This window comes from Talaromyces atroroseus (genome assembly GCF_001907595.1).
Source record: "Talaromyces atroroseus strain IBT 11181 chromosome Unknown scaffold_17, whole genome shotgun sequence".
Taxonomy (NCBI): Eukaryota; Fungi; Ascomycota; class Eurotiomycetes; order Eurotiales; family Trichocomaceae; genus Talaromyces; species Talaromyces atroroseus.
This window is the reverse complement of record NW_017971449.1, coordinates 291,150-307,018: the sequence shown is the minus strand read 5'-3', so window position 1 is coordinate 307,018 and position 15,869 is coordinate 291,150. Positions and strand designations below refer to the sequence as shown.

Genomic DNA, 15,869 nt, shown 5'->3' with positions numbered 1-15,869 from the left:
CACCCGCAAGCGGTCCACGACAGACCCGTTGTGGTCCCAGCCACTGTCACAATGAGATTCCTCAGCATCGCCGCTGGGCTGCTGTCAACAAGCTGCAGCATACTATTATGCGCTGCGGAGGCCACCAAAGGACAATTGGTCCTGGGCAATGATTTCAAACCGCCACAGGTCTTTAAGAATACGAATCTAGTGCGAAACACCAATTTGGAGAAGGGCTATGTTCGTGAAACGATCAATGTGGTGGTGCAGAATACAGACAAGCAGCCCCAAAGCGATTACTATCTCCCGTTCCCATCTGATGTGTTCGGCCGCATTGGGGGGTTCGAGGTGCGCGATAAGAAATCCCCTGGAAAAGGGAGCTTCCCAGTGACTGCTGTGGCGGTCGAGGACAGGTGCGTGTTGTCATGACAGAATGGTATGGTCAAGCGGCGAGTGCGCCAGCTAATATAGAATGAACAACAGCGACTCTCACTTCTATAAGATCCGGTTCCTCGAGCCCTTATCTCCATCCTCACAGACTACTCTCAGCATCTCATATTATATTCTGGGCTCTTTCAGCCCTCTCCCCAAGGCTATTGAGCAGAAGGACTCACAATACTTGACATACAAGCTAGATGCTTATGCGCCGTCCGCCTACCAGACCGAGACGCAAAAGACCAAAGTCAAATTCCCCAGTTCCAAGGTCCCCGACTACACAACTACCTCAAAGCTTAAGTCAGGAAGTGATCCGGAGAAGCAAGGCAGCACCTACACATATGGACCATACACCAAGGTGGCGCCTGGTGCCACGTATCCGCTGAGCTTCCGCTTTGAATCCACAAAACCCGTCCTAGCCAGCTCACTACTAGAACGAGACATCGAGGTATCCCACTGGGGAGGCAACCTTGCCATCGAGGAGCGCTACTGGCTCCGAAACGACGGCGCCAACCTATCCAAGAACTTCGACCGAGTCGAATGGGCCAAGACCTCGTACGGCGGCTTTGCGACCACTTCTGCTTTGCAGGAGTTGGTATACCCGCTCCAACCGGGTTCTGTCGATCCTTATTTCACAGATGATGTCGGCAATGTGTCTACCAGTCGCTATCGACCCGGAAAACCTGGCCGAGATGCCCACCTTGAGCTCAAGCCTCGCTATCCCCTGTTCGGTGGCTGGAAGTACAGTTTCCGCGTGGGATGGAACAACCAGCTTTCCTCATTCTTGCGACAGATTGGCGCCGAGTCGTACGCTCTCAAAGTCCCTTTCATTGAGGGACCCATTGCTTCTGAGGGTATTCAGTACGACCATGTTGTCGTCCGTGTCATTCTTCCCGAGGGCGCAACGGATGTTCGCTACGAAGTAGTCGATGGCGATGCGCCAAATGGCCTCCCAGACGCATCGCGCATTGAGTCTAGCATTTCCACTCACCGCACGTTCATGGACACCGTTGGACGCACCGCGTTGACCTTGAAGGTTGATAACTTGTCTGACGAAGCTAGAGATTCGGAAATCCTAGTAAGTCTTTTAAATTTTTTTTTTCTTTTTTTGGGGGGGGGCTTGTTCTTCCCACCCTTTCTTTACAGCTAGTTATCTAACGACAAAACCAGGTCACGTACACATATTCCTTCACAGCCGGCCTTCGCAAACCCCTAACCATTGCAGCGGGCCTATTGGCCGTACTCGCAGGTATATGGTTCATAGGAAGTTTGGACGTGAGTATCAAGAAGCGATGATTTTATTAAGAAATTAGGGGATGAAATGGAAAAAAGCAATAGAGAAATCAATTTGTGTTATACGCTCTCTTTCTTGTTCTTCAGTGTATTTGTGCTAAGTTAATTTCTCGTGTATACCATATCATATCATATCATAATTCAGTATAGGAATGAAAAGGTATCGGCCTGCCTAGGTAGGTAGTCGGTCGTTGTACCTCAGCTATACATAGATTAAATACCCTTGATTCTACGAGCCAGCCAAACTGCCAAAGAGCGTGCAATTACTTACGGAATTACCTAGCTAAGGTACAGTATGGTGCAATTGTATGAGAATAGAAACTCTGCTCTCAAACTAGGGACATGGAGACGCGAACGAATACAGTATACGGACTCAACGCACTACAGTGCCGTAGCCCTAACGGATTTCACAGGTAAGAAGAACCTTGGAATTTCATGGACTTACATACAGATCAATGACGAAGATCAAGAAGCACTTATACTAATAGTTTGGCCTTGCTATACACATTGGGTAAACCTAAGGTTGGTTTGCTCCAACTCGGATCTACGATGATTCTGTCACGGTCATACTGTACATGAAGATGACGCACTTGACTGTTTTATAGATTGCTATATTTTCTCTATATCTGACTGATTACATGCCAGGTCCGTGTCAGGATCATTGAATGAGATCCAAGACTTTTAGTCTGCTCGATTCAGTCACCGGAAAGCCGTTGACCAAGGAACGCAGCGCCCCATGGGGTTGAACGAGCGAAATGCGGGGAGGACGAAACTCCCCCTAACGACTAACCCTTCACCTACGGAACCAATGAGACAAATACCAAGAACTACTCTTTCTCAGCGCGGATGGACTATTTGCTCCGACGAAAGTTTAACTTTATACGCCCATCTACGTATTGCCAATGAATCGCAGTGTATTCAGCCTCGCTACCGCAGTCAGACCGCGTGCGCCAGGATAGGAGCCCTTGGAGGCTTGGACCTCATCTTTGTACGGCACAGACTGTAACACTGTTGTCCCCCTTCCCCCCGCAGTCTGTGCTTGTCAGGTTTCTACTGGACCATGTGATTCAGAAGGTTTGTTCTGGTGAGAGGTACTCCCTGGCCGTCGCTTTCAGGGCTGCCTATAAAAGGGCCGTCTCGCTCCTCCAATCCTCTTGACCAACAGCATCTCCTTGAATAATTCAGCAAAATTTACTCTTCATTTTAAGTTCCTATATACACGCCATGGGTATCCTACTCAAACAGCCCGCGGGGACCGCGGGAAAGGCGTGGCCTGCCATTCTGATCAGCGGCTTCGTCGCGTTTGGAGGTATTCTATTCGGGTACGTACTCGGCCCTTGATCGAAAAGGACTGAGAGCGAGCTTGAGCTAATTGTTCAGTGTAGATATGATACAGGCACTATCAGCGGCATCATTGCCATGCCGTACTGGGAGAGGACTTTCTCTACAGGCTACCGAGACTCCACTGGCAGTCTGACCATTACCTCCAGTCAGTCTTCGGCCATAGTCTCCATTCTCTCTGCCGGCACCTTCTTTGGCGCACTGGGTGCTGCCCCCATGGGAGATCTCGTTGGTCGTCGTTGGGGATTGATTGCCTCGTCCGGTGTCTTTTCGCTCGGAGTCGCCTTTCAAACTGCTGCCACGGCGATCCCACTGTTTCTAGCGGGACGTTTCTTTGCTGGCTTTGGTGTGGGTTTAATCTCAGCTCTGAGTGAGTCTTTTTATTTTCCCCCAGCAGCATGATTTGTCCTAGGGCTAACAGAGTCTAACTAGTCCCCCTGTACCAGTCTGAAACGGCCCCGAAATGGATTCGTGGGTTTATTGTTGGCTCGTACCAGTTTGCCATCACAGTTGGTCTTTTACTAGCCGCTGTGGTGAACAATGCCACTCATTCGCGTGATGATACTGGTTGCTACCGTATCCCAATCGCGGTCCAATTCGCATGGGCCATTGTTCTGGTGGTTGGCATGCTCATCCTTCCAGAAACACCCCGCTACCTGATCAAGAGAGACAACCACCAAGCGGCAATCCGCAGCTTGGCCAAGCTCAGACGGCTCCCTGTAACTGATCCCGCATTGCTCGATGAGCTTGCAGAGGTCCAGGCCAACCATGAGTACGAGATGAGTATCGGGAGTGCTGGGTATATTGAGTGTTTCAAGGGCAGCCTCGGCAAACGTCTTATGACTGGATGCTTCCTCCAAGCTCTTCAGCAGTTGACCGGCATCAACTTCATCTTCTACTACGGCACTCAATTCTTCAAGAACTCCGGGTTCAAGAACGAGTTTATCATCAGCTTGATCACCAGCTGTGTCAACGTCGGCTCTACTATTCCCGGTCTTTATGCCATTGACAAGTGGGGAAGACGTCCGGTCCTGCTTTGGGGAGCAATTGGAATGACTGTCTCTCAGCTGCTCGTTGCCGTGTTGGGAACGACTACCACCAGTCAGGATGAACTTGGGAATATTATTGTCCACAATCAAGCTGCTCAAAAGGCCGCCATTGCTTTCATTTGTATATTTATCTTCTTTTTCGCTGCCTCTTGGGGACCGATCGCCTGGTAAGTCCCAACCCTCCTTGCTTCCGTTGTTTTATATGTTCGGGGAAAAAAAAAACGTGCTAATAGTGACGGGAATTCAGGGTGGTGACAGGAGAAATATTCCCTCTCAAAGTCCGCGCCAAATCCCTATCCATGACCACCGCGACCAATTGGCTTCTCAACTGGGCTCTGAGCTTCTCAACCCCGTACCTGGTCAACTATGGACCTGGTAATGCCAACCTTCAATCAAAGATTTTCTTCATCTGGTTTGGCTGCTGCTTCCTCTGCATCGCGTTCGTGTACACCATGATCTATGAGACGAAAGGTTTGACCTTGGAGGAGGTCGATGAGCTCTACAGCGAGGTTACTTCGGCTAGGAAGAGTGTTTACTGGAAGCCTACTATCACCTGGACCGAGAAGAAGAAGAATGAGAAATCACACGCCTTTGGTGAAGAGAAGGACGTGGGTGGAGAACACCGAGAGTTCCACGATCCTGCACATGCTTGAGTGGACGGTGCTGGAATTGTGATAATAGTGAGTGTGCATGGCGGTGAAGGGCTTATTGCAGATAGACTCAAGTCGTTGATTCATATGCGTTCGCTCTTGACGTCCTAGTGTTGTCTGAATATTTGGAATCCCCAATCTAAATATAGCGTGGTTATATATACTTTACTTGAAGCTTGCCATATTGCTCTTCTCCGTATACAATACATATCAGATTAGCCTCACAAATTGGGCTTATACAGAACACCGACCTCGAGCGCACATCAAAGGCGTTTGCTCAAAGTGTTACAAGGCTTTATATATTTTATATTATTATGTTTATTGGGTAGGTTGTTTGATAGTTGTAGACTTTTAGCTGGCTTGGCGCCCATATATATATATCATCTACTTTAGTTATGTAGACAGATGCTCAGAGTTCAAGGTAAATTCATATAACATATAATATAGTATAATAATATACTCTCATACATATCTATCCACCAAATTTTACAGTTTCCAATGTACACACATCTAAAAGGTATCTGACAACCCAATCACACGAAGACGAACAAAGACAAACAAATCAAAGCTCCAACCCGCGCATATCATAGGAAGACATATTGGCAACAATCTGGTTTTGACTCTGACTGTTGTTATCAGATGCAATGCCATTGCCATGCCTCACCCTCAAAATGAAATTGACTAGCACAGCCAATAACAGGCCCAGACAGAGCATGGTCGGTCCCCATTTCTCGTAGTAGATGCGTTTGACGTCGCGTCTTTTACGGATCTTGTCCACGCGCCATACGTACAGCATCACAGAGTAGAGGAGGCACATGATGGCGATGGTGGTAAATATCCATGCTGATGCGAATGTTACATAGTCGCTGCCAAAATTTAGGAGTGTCGCTGCGATGGATCCGATGAGGATGGAGAATTCAAGCCATGATAAGAATGTGCGTTCTGCCGCAAAGTAGACTTTGGGTTCGACGCGAATGGGGACGTGGATGCCTTCGATGAAATATTAGCGTTTCTAAATATACTTAAGAAAGGTTATGTCACTTACGCTTCCCCTTAGGGGCAGTGAAGCGCTTCACTGTACGTTTGCCAGTCCCAAGTACGGTGATTCCGTTGCTACCAGCCTCTGGAATTTGTGTGGCCCTAGGCCGTGGTGTAATGGCCTTCAAGACTTCCCAAGTGATATGCCCTGTGCGTTGAAGATAACTACTTAGTAGCATGCGGTAGTAGTAGGGCCCTCCAACACGACGCGCCTCTTCCAGCGCATCATCAAAGTCCGACTCATCATCCGAGTCATACAACGGGTAATCCTCATCACCGGCAAGAAAATCGACACCAACACGTTCTTCGACATCCAGTTCATTGCGGGTTGCTTCGGTCAAACGACGTTCATAGATTGCAGGATTGGCGATTTGTGTCCCATCGGTAGCGGTATTATCACCCCGCTGTTCCACTTCATCATCGGTTTCATCGTCATCGTCATCTACCATGCCAGAGGTAGATATACTGGTGCTTTGGGTAGGCCGTTCAATGCCATACTTACGGGTCACTGGCTTTCGGATGTCGACGTCCATCTGTGGAAACCAGAATGGCAAAAGATTGATCTTGTCAGGGAACAGAGTTGCGCAGCCATGAATGAACTTGCTAAACTTGGGTACGGCCTCCACTAGATGGCTAGCGGTGAGGTCACGAATCCACTGGGGCGGTTCCTGTCCAGCCTGCGTCTGTAACTTCACCTCAAGAACGGCATATGGGAATCTCTCAATATCTTCCGGGGGTAATTGTCGGAATGGCCAATCAATGCCAATATCCATACGACGCCAATTGTCGCCAGCACGTCTCCGCCCGTCCAAATTGTCCTCGCGAATCATGCTCAGTTCGGTATCCAGAGAAATCCGCACACGGGCATCACCTGGCAATTGGAAAGCAGTACGATGGTAGAACGTTCGGCAAACAGGCTGGAGATTACGGGTGACTGCGCGATACTGAACTTCCTTTGCGAGAGCTTCCCAGTCGGCAATCTGCTGCTCAGACTTTTTGCCATCTTTCCGCATCTTTTCAAAGACAGATCCAACAGTCATGTCGCCGGATAAGTATGAATTAACATATTTTTCCTTCATTGGAAATCGTGCCTTAACCGATTTTTCTCCTGTCCAATCCTCTCGGTGTGTTTTGCGTTCGACAAATATCTGGTCAACATCCATCCCGCCGTACCACCGTAGACGAATGGCCTCTGCGCCCTCTGTTTTCTGAAGGCGACCTTTATAGAGTTCCCATGTATCCGGATTGTCGTAATAGATTGATGTAATGGCGGAGTCTTTTTCTTCAAATTCCTTACTAGGATTGAATACTAGGACGGGGAGATGCTAATGTCCACGTTAGTAGGCAGGTTTTATCTAGCCTTAAGCAATGACAAACCTTGAGAACGATCAATTTCAATTCGGTAATGTTGTCTGGATGTACCCAGTACTTGGTTGTCTGTCGAATAAAGTTTTGCTGGCCCCCGCCAGCAGAAGAGTCGCCTTTGACAGGGTTACCCTTGGTCCTGACCAGATCGTAGAGTCGTGAGAGCTTGACAACAAAAGCATCGTAATTATCCTTGAAAAATGGCTTCGCATTCAGCCTGGTCGCAAACACAGGCTTGAGATACCACATGGTTTGTTTCTTCATTGCTTATTTAGTAAACTTCTCTCAGACCAGGGCAGAGGAAAACTTACGTCATGTTTTTTGATGATCTTCTGAAACCCGGTATAGTTCAATTGCGTGAATTTTGCAAGATCGTGCACGTCGGCAATAATATCGCTCAAATCAGCCTCGAGAAGCAAGAAATCTTCATCCGTGGGCCTCTCGGAAGCGCGACGAGAACCAGAAGCCGGGATATCCAGACGGGAGACCACATGATTAACTTCTCGCTCGCTAGCCTTGATGCGCTGAATGATCTCATTGCTTTTCAAGCTCTGGAAGGTAGCGACTTTGTCAAGCTCACTTTCTAGCAAGGCGACAAAGCGTCTCTCGTCGGATTCTGTCCAGGGTTTGCGGTCGGGTTTTGGATTAGACGGACTGGGATCGGTGACATATTGGGTTTTGAGGGCATCTTTCAGATCATCGTAGGCGATATAATGCCAGAAATAGTCCTTGATCATGGACGAGCGGAGTTGTTCACCGAACCTATTCATTTGGAATGTACCACATTAGCGTTTCTTTCTGTGTTACGCCCACTGATTGGGCATTTGGGGTTTCTGGGCAGCGGATATGCAGGGAGTGCAAGCAAGGCACGCATGCATTCATCCAATGGATCAGAAAATTGTACCTCATGATTGGCGATTGAGTGTCCGGTGTTACACAGGGCGATCGTTGTGGTGGTTGGGCGCGGCAAAGCAGATGGTTCGTTATCTTCCAGCTCTAATCGATCTCACGATAGATAAGATCAGATCAGAATCAGAAGATGTTCGAGTCAGGACGCGGCCTAGCAGTCCTCAATTGGATTGGCACTGTATATACGAGTCCAGACAGCAATAAATGCCCGGGCTCTGTAGACCAAGCGACCAGCTGTTGGAGCAGGGACAGAAGAGGGAGGTTGAGTGAGAGGCGAAGAAGGCGCAGGTGAGAGGGAGGAGAGCAAGAAAGTGGAGCAGTTTTGCCGGATCCATCCAGAGTCAGTCAATACATCCGTATACGAACATTATTACATGCACAAGTTACAGCACTTATGCCGTCTTTGTTGCTTTTGCTTGCTTGCTTTCTCTTCTTTACGGACATCACCATCTAGAAAGCTATTCGAAGCTGGCAGGCTGATGGACGATTGCTTATTCTTCAGCACGACTCCTAGCCTTCTAGTTAGTGCAGTTAGCTATTTGCGTGTACATTGATATTCTCTGCCATCCTAGGTACACTCAAATACACAGATTCCTCATGCAAAGAAGCAGGCCTGGTTTTTTTGCGTACTGCAGCTTCGTAGATTAGCCAACCAGCCTCTGCGATGCGTTCACGTTTTGAAGATTGCAGATTTAGTGTGGTGGAGAAGCGAAGCTTGTCTCCATAATCGGACTAGTGCGTTTCACCTTGCTCTCTCCCAGTTACCATACGGAGAACGAGTTCGTACAAACTGTATTGTTACAGGTTAAAAATTACGTTCTTTCACTATGATGTCAGTTCAAACCTAAGGTACTCATGTAAACAGTTCATTTGAATGATCTTCTACAGTACAGTAAGGCAAAATAGCGAGATACATCAAAGTACACAAGCATAAAATGATCGTCCGTGTGATCCATAGTAAGAAATGTACTTCACCAGCAAATTGCAGACGCAACATAATATCCTTGCTATTCAGTCTTAAATATTTATAGAAAGTTGTAGAAGTGTGGTCGTATAACAACAATAACCAACCGATTTTCATGCCTCTAATGTCTAACGCGCTGTATGATCACCTCACTACTGTTACAAACTTGGTTTATATATCAAGGAGATAGCAGCCTTTCTACAGAAAGAATTGATATTCTCTTATCAACATTCTAGTATTCAGCTTTCCCCAAGCAAAAAGAACATCTAATGAAAAACTAAACAAGTAGAACCCACAACTACAAGCTTTCTACCAACACAATCTCTCCCCATACCCACTCATACCAGCTAATATTCGTTGATTAATCTGGCGGTGATAAACACCAAATGACCATATCTCACGCGGTATACTCTTATTGGCTACTGGCTGCTCAGTGCTCCACTTATGCCACGGGAATTGTCCCATCTATAATTAACCTCTCACTATATCTCTGCTCGAACCGAGATGAGGTCAAGCCTAGCCCTTCAGATCATGTGCTTATCTATGGATACGGACCAAAGTGGGGAGGCTTGCTATTTCGCAGATGCGCAGTGGCTGCAAACAGGAGTACCAATCTGAGTGTTCACTTAAGTATGCTCGGAGTCTGAATGGCTCTCTGACCGGAACCAGCTCGTGGGTTGGTATTGCCTACTCAAACCTATGCAGGTAACCCATGGATCGTGTCAAGCTCTAGCCCCAAGTATGACATTTCGCAAATAACTGATTAGTGAACATGGAATCACGATTTCGTAGCACTTACAACGCCATATGACATCCACTGTCGCAGAACGTATAAATCTAGTACTCGTATACCACACCCTATCCTCTCTGTACCTCATTTGCGCCAGAATTGACAAAATATATCTATATACCCATAGTAACAACGGTACATACAGGGCATTTATCAGCCAGGTTTGAGGTGCGTGCTACTTGAAGAGTTTCTTATAATTCCTCATTCTTCTGCGTGAAAAAAATATTCCTCCACTTGCACATTCTCGGCTGAGGATAGCAGTCTGATAGAAATATCTATTTCCCAATATGCAGTGCCATTACGACCACGGGAATGGACGCAGAGCTGTCTGTATATTGCTCCCAGACGGTGGGCCGAATATCATCATTGATCCTAGCGGGAGTAGTTTTTCGTTCCGAGAAGAGCACCCTAAGCAGGAAGACGCCAATGACGACAACGGTGGCGGAGGAACTGGCGGCGGAGGAACTGGCAGCGGAGGAACTGGCAGCGGAGGGACTGACAACGGGAGCGGCATTGCTATTCCACCTGTTGTGAGTGACACTCAAATCTATACTGACAGGATACTCTACTGACAGCTATGTTCATTGTAAAACTAGCCCACGACTGGAGGTCCGTAAATCGAATTTATTGAAAGGATATTCGCTGTGGTATTTTGATTGAAGACCTCTCGTTCCCATGTTCTCAGGAGACCCCTGCCCGTGGGCCGTTTCAATCCTGCTTAATTTTGTAGCAAGACCGTACTTTACCTTGCTATCAGTATCACATATCTCTTAGATCACCGTGGGTCGGAAAGTAGGCTCTCAGATTTTGTCGGACTAAGCCTAATCGTAAACTAGATGTGAGGAGGATCCAATCAACCGCTAACCGCGTGCTATACTCCCAATGCAAGTATTCTACAATACAGTGTTCTACTTATTATCAATAGACCAGGAGTGTTCTGTTTACACAAGGTTTTAATCTAATTCTTCTAGCGTTCCCATTATGTACAATTCAACTTCATTCCTTGCGTTTCATAATATAGCAAAACTGAGCAGTGGCAAATCATTCAGATGAAACAACCACTTAACGAAGATAAGGAGATAAGAGTCACTTCTGCCAGGTTCAAAATAAATTGTTCATCCTAGAAGTCAAGTCAATAAGCAAAGGGCTGCCATTAGATAGGAGACAGACGGTACAGTAAGAGAATTTCTCTTCATATTTATTATGAACTGTAAATTTTTAACCCAACGCTTCCTGTTAGTCTTTAGCTGGTCTTAGATCTCTTTCTTGAGCACATGTCAGATTATAGGCGACATTCCTCGCTTCTAGCTTCTCTCTATTATTGGTCAAGGCTCTCTCGTACAATCTCACCCGAAATCGCTGATATTCTTTGGAGGAGGATTGTGTATTTATGATGCCAATGTAGTATGGAATCTAATATCTTGTCAAATTTTTGATGTTCTTATTGTGAATTGGTGCAAGACAGTTGGATTCTATATGTATGCTAACATAGAAGAGGCTTGTTAAAAGAGAATTGTTGAGTATAATATTGTTGTCAAATAGCGTTTATAGCATGCGAGATTCCTGGATTTCCAACAATCATACATCATTTCTTAATCAGATACTATAAGTTATTTCTCTTCAAGACTCAGATCCATCTGTAAGACCTAGTTAATATTAGTGCTCTGGTGTTTATTAACTAGCCTTGGGACCACATTATGACTACTAGAATATGCAGCAACACTTAGCTATATATACATAGTAACGGACGGAAATGGCATCATTTTTATACACTCTGTGGAGCCTTTCCTAATTCTGCTTGACTATTAAATTATTTCTACTCTGTAGTGCTCTGTAACTCTTTATCAAGTATGAGATGCAGAAAGATAATAATAACTGCAACGTTCCCACCTTATTATGTTTGCATTGAGTATTGAATCTTCTAGGATTTCCATATGTACATACAATATTACCAATACACAAACATGTTTGATACCAAACGTGTCACTTTACCGAAAGATATACATTCCATATGTGGTTTAGCATGTGGGGTTAGTAACTAATTATTACTTAGTAGTGATTAACACTCAGACTCTACGTAGTTGGATGCGGCCCAATCAGAGGGCGCAGACAATGAAGCTCTCCGATTGGCTTGTCCGTAGATATAGTAGATTGAAATTCATGACCTAACATCATAGTCCCATACCGTGATCTTCGTAACAAAGGGATGATCAGAAGAACCAATGCTCCATAACACGTGAAAAGAGATAGTAACAGAAATAAAAAGACTACTATAGAATGGTGCCCCCCACCCTTCGAATGCTTCGTCGAGGGCCATCGCCAACCACATTGACAAGGCCCTCGGTTTCCAGCGCTCGTACCGCAGCTTGGAAATCACCGCCGTCCACTTCAATACTGCTGTTTTCGCCGAGTCTGCGATACACGTCTGTCCAGCGAGGTGCACCGCCAGAACTACCCATCTCGTCCACCGTGCTAAGGACGGCTTTCTTCAAGTCCTCACGGCGACGCCGTTCACTTGCACTGGTGCCTTCGGTAAGGAGACTCATATCAAGCAGTCCGGTGCGTGCATCAGTTGCAGCTTGTTTGAGAGCAGATCGAATCAGACGCACGGCTTCTTCAACATCTTCTGCTGTCACTTCCGAAGAGAGACGCATTCGTGCATGCGCTTCCGAGAGACGGATCATGGACTCAAGTTGACGCGTCGTTGCGGTGATGCGACGGTCTGCAGCTCGAATGTCATCACCCAACTTGCGCATTGCGACGTATGCATCCGTCAGCGCATCCGCTGCCGGTTGAGTTAAAACAGGATGAATGTTCGTTTTTGCGTAGGTGATGTATGAGGTTAAGAATTCGATGGGCTAGCGACGAACCATGTTAGCATATTCTGTACATAGTGGAAGGACTAAAGACTCGACTCACAAGTATTTCATCCACACTAGCGTTTTCGGGGGTATCTTCCAAGTACATGCCAACCAAATGCTTGGCCAAGCGACGATCCTCTTGTTCGTCCACGCGGTCAAGGACCAAGTACACCAAGTCGAATCTTGACAGCAGCGTTGGGGGCAGATCGATGTTCTGCGGAACAGGCAGGTTGAGATTATACTTGCTGCCAATCGGGTTGGCAGACGCCAAGATACTTGTTCGCGCGTTTAGGGTGGTGATAATGCCGGCTTTGGCGATAGATACAGTCTGTTGCTCCATGACTTCGTGCAAGACAGAACGAGTGGAGTCGTTCATCTTATCAAATTCATCAATACAACAGACGCCCCCGTCCGACAGTACAAGCGCACCTGACTCGAGAACGAGTTGACGAGTCTCAGGATCTCTAGTGACATACGCTGTGAGACCAACAGCTGAGGAACCTTTGCCGCTGGTGTATACTCCACGCGGTGCGATTTTGTGAACATAGCGGAGGAGTTGCGATTTCGCCGTGGAGGGATCACCACAAAGCAGAATATTGATGTCGCCGCGATATCGAGGGTTGCCCCCTTTCTGGAAAGTTTTATTCGTGCCACCGAAAAGCTGAAGCAAGATTCCCTTCTTCACATCATCCATCTCGTAGATACTCGGAGCCAATGATCTCGCTAGAAGTTCATAAACGTCGGGCCGCTTTGACGTTTCTTTTATCTTCTCAAGCTCCTCTGCAGTGATCTTCCGCACCTGCTCGGTATCCCCAACTGCTTGTTCTGAGAGCTCCTGCTCCACGGTTGACTGATCGATGCCGAGTTTTTTTTTGTCAACTTTTTGTATATGGAGAACATCAACATAGGTTTTGAAGAGAGTCTTTGTCGTACGTTGTCGAGGATTAACGCGGACGGGGTTGCATCGGAAAATTCCAGTCACTTCCACACGGTCACCAGCTTTGCAGATGTCCACAAGCTCATCATAAGCGCACAGCGAGACTGAGTGAGGGGTCTGGCCATCAGGAACACTGTCAGGAGTCTCTTGGAGCTTGATAACTTGCTTGTCGGCGAAGACACAGCGGTTATGAATCAATTGCATTGAGTTAGGGCTTTTGCACTGAGCTCGCGGACAAGCGGTAGGTTCCATGATCTTTCCTCGGTCGATATCAATTCTAACACTGTGATTACAAATTTGGCAAGTAAAGAATGCTACGATACAGTTCGTTAGCAACCTTTTCGAATAGGAGCTAGGAGTATCAAATCTTACCTTCTTTCATGTCGGGAATGACCGGAGTCGTGCGAATGACCAGTCCTTTGATGCTAATAAGTTTGTCCATATCTACAGCATGTTAGCGTAAAGATTGGCTTATTTTCATAGCGGAATATACTTACCTGCCGGATCTAGTTCTCGCATATTGACGGATTTGTCTAAGCCAAACGGTAGCACTTTGTAAGTCCTGACATCAACTTGTTCTACCAAATCAGGAATGGCAATAGGAGCAGCACGACCAGTCTCACTCATTGCGTCCGAACTTGGGACGGGGGGAGCTGAGCTGTCTCGTGTCTGTCGTTGATTGCGCTGGGCCTGGTTCCTTAAACTTTCCATTTCCTTGATTGCCAATTCAACCATAACATCCTTAATCGTCTGATCCATGAGTGGAATAATTTCTTGCGGATAAGCGTGCAACTGATGCCATAGTTTCAATGTGGAAGGATACGCTTTAAGGTTTTTAGCGTCAAGGTTCAATCCAGTGACGCCTAGCTTTCGCATGTTGTTTAGCATCGTAATATACTCTCTCTCTTCTGCGGCTTCGCCCATTGCTCGTGTCTCATTCTCCGTAGCTCCATCTGCCCACATACGGTACTTCCTAGCGTAGTTGTAAAGGAAATTCTTGAACGCGGACATGGAATCTTGAATGGAGATGTTGGTACCCCAAATCACACGTGTAGAGCTACCGCCGAGCGCATCTGCTTCCGAAGTATCGGGGTTTACGTTTGAAAAAGTGGCGTCGGATTGAGGATCGCCTTCGTTGACTGGCCTGCCATTCGCGTCGACAAATAGCCTTCGACGACGGTTTGGTGTCGATCCAAAAGTATCCGAGTGAATATCTCCTCGACGCGAGGTATTGCGAGCATAGCCAGACAGTTCTGGACGAGAAGAGCCGACAAAGAGGCCACTGCTGCTACTCGGTATATCTGAACGGATATCCTGGCGAGTGCCATTCCGAGGTGGACTTGAGCTAGACATATAGCGAATCGGCGATGAGTCTGAAGGACGGTTAGTCACCGACTCAGATATTATATCTTATCAGATAGTTTACCTCTAATGCCGGCCCTAGTAGCACGCGGTGTAGTTTCGCCATCTTCTGCGACAGAAGATTCTCTTACAGGCGAACTTATATCCATTCTGGTCTGCTCAGCGCGGTTACCTGCGCGGACCGGTGACGAGGATGGGAACATCAACGGGGATGATGATGGCACTGCATTTTCATTTTGAAGTCGCCTGGATGCACGAGGAGTTGCTTGTGTGTTGGATTGAGGGCTGCTCGCGATCTGCTGAGATCGTGTTGAGCGAGGAGTCGAATTAGCCGAACTCCTCGGCGGGCGACCACGACGAGAAGCTGGTGAGGACATTATCGCTTATATATGTGTGTGTTGTCAATGCCAGAGAGTATTGCCTTGTTTAAAGCGTTGGAGTGCGAGGTGACCACAGAGGCAGTTGTTGTTGAGGCAACTCACAAATTGATGGCGGAAGGTTTAAGAGACAAACGAATCCCTTAACTAATTTTCGGGACGCGTCGCACCCACGCGCAAGCGCGTTAAGTGCTTCCCTTTTTAGAAAACGCGTCGCTGGAAGAGCACGTGATGCGCGCTGCGCGCTAACCCACAGACGGTAAGGACGTTCCTGCACACGCCAAGCGGCCAACCCCTCAACGGTCACGTGCCCGCTGTGTTCTTCAGGGGAAAAGAAAACAAACAACAGGACCCTGTCGACCGGCATAGCCAGATCAGAGACAAAAATAGATGGGAAATGGCTCAGCGTTTCAGTTTTCCTGCTTCCAATCACCGTGCGATAGAGACCGCCGCCATTTCAAGGATAAAACCGCTAAAACAACACAACACTTGCAAGGATCTCCTCTGGGCCAATGAGAG

The 15,869-nt window shown here is 47.1% G+C and overlaps 5 protein-coding genes across 5 annotated transcripts; 3 read left to right on the top strand and 2 right to left on the bottom strand.

Moving 5' to 3' along the window:
* Nucleotides 1–51: 51 nt before the first annotated feature.
* UA08_09067 (hypothetical protein) lies at nucleotides 52–1,710 on the top strand (the record flags this gene model as incomplete). Its single annotated transcript, XM_020263960.1, has 3 exons — nucleotides 52–392; nucleotides 463–1,492; nucleotides 1,585–1,710. The coding sequence occupies 3 exons, from the start codon at nucleotides 52–54 to the stop codon at nucleotides 1,708–1,710; spliced, it is 1,497 nt and encodes a 498-aa protein (XP_020115733.1).
* Nucleotides 1,711–2,931: 1,221 nt separating this feature from the next.
* On the top strand, nucleotides 2,932–4,750 carry UA08_09066 (putative glucose transporter rco-3; the record flags this gene model as incomplete). The annotated part of the gene is made up of 4 exons (XM_020263959.1): nucleotides 2,932–3,029; nucleotides 3,093–3,418; nucleotides 3,481–4,264; nucleotides 4,345–4,750. 4 exons carry the CDS (start codon nucleotides 2,932–2,934, stop codon nucleotides 4,748–4,750), a joined length of 1,614 nt encoding a protein of 537 aa, XP_020115740.1.
* A 559-nt stretch (nucleotides 4,751–5,309) lies between these two features.
* On the bottom strand, nucleotides 5,310–7,920 carry UA08_09065 (Vacuolar transporter chaperone 4; the record flags this gene model as incomplete). The annotated part of the gene is made up of 5 exons (XM_020263957.1): nucleotides 5,310–5,737; nucleotides 5,793–6,227; nucleotides 6,288–7,110; nucleotides 7,163–7,408; nucleotides 7,462–7,920. 5 exons carry the CDS (start codon nucleotides 7,918–7,920, stop codon nucleotides 5,310–5,312), a joined length of 2,391 nt encoding a protein of 796 aa, XP_020115741.1.
* Nucleotides 7,921–10,100: 2,180 nt separating this feature from the next.
* Nucleotides 10,101–10,430, top strand: UA08_09064 (hypothetical protein; the record flags this gene model as incomplete). Its single annotated transcript, XM_020263956.1, has 2 exons — nucleotides 10,101–10,343; nucleotides 10,410–10,430. The coding sequence occupies 2 exons, from the start codon at nucleotides 10,101–10,103 to the stop codon at nucleotides 10,428–10,430; spliced, it is 264 nt and encodes an 87-aa protein (XP_020115738.1).
* A 1,653-nt stretch (nucleotides 10,431–12,083) lies between these two features.
* UA08_09063 (DNA replication licensing factor mcm4) lies at nucleotides 12,084–15,350 on the bottom strand (the record flags this gene model as incomplete). Its single annotated transcript, XM_020263955.1, has 5 exons — nucleotides 12,084–12,671; nucleotides 12,733–13,925; nucleotides 13,984–14,055; nucleotides 14,109–14,984; nucleotides 15,038–15,350. The coding sequence occupies 5 exons, from the start codon at nucleotides 15,348–15,350 to the stop codon at nucleotides 12,084–12,086; spliced, it is 3,042 nt and encodes a 1,013-aa protein (XP_020115739.1).
* Between the last annotated feature and the right edge of the window lie 519 nt (nucleotides 15,351–15,869).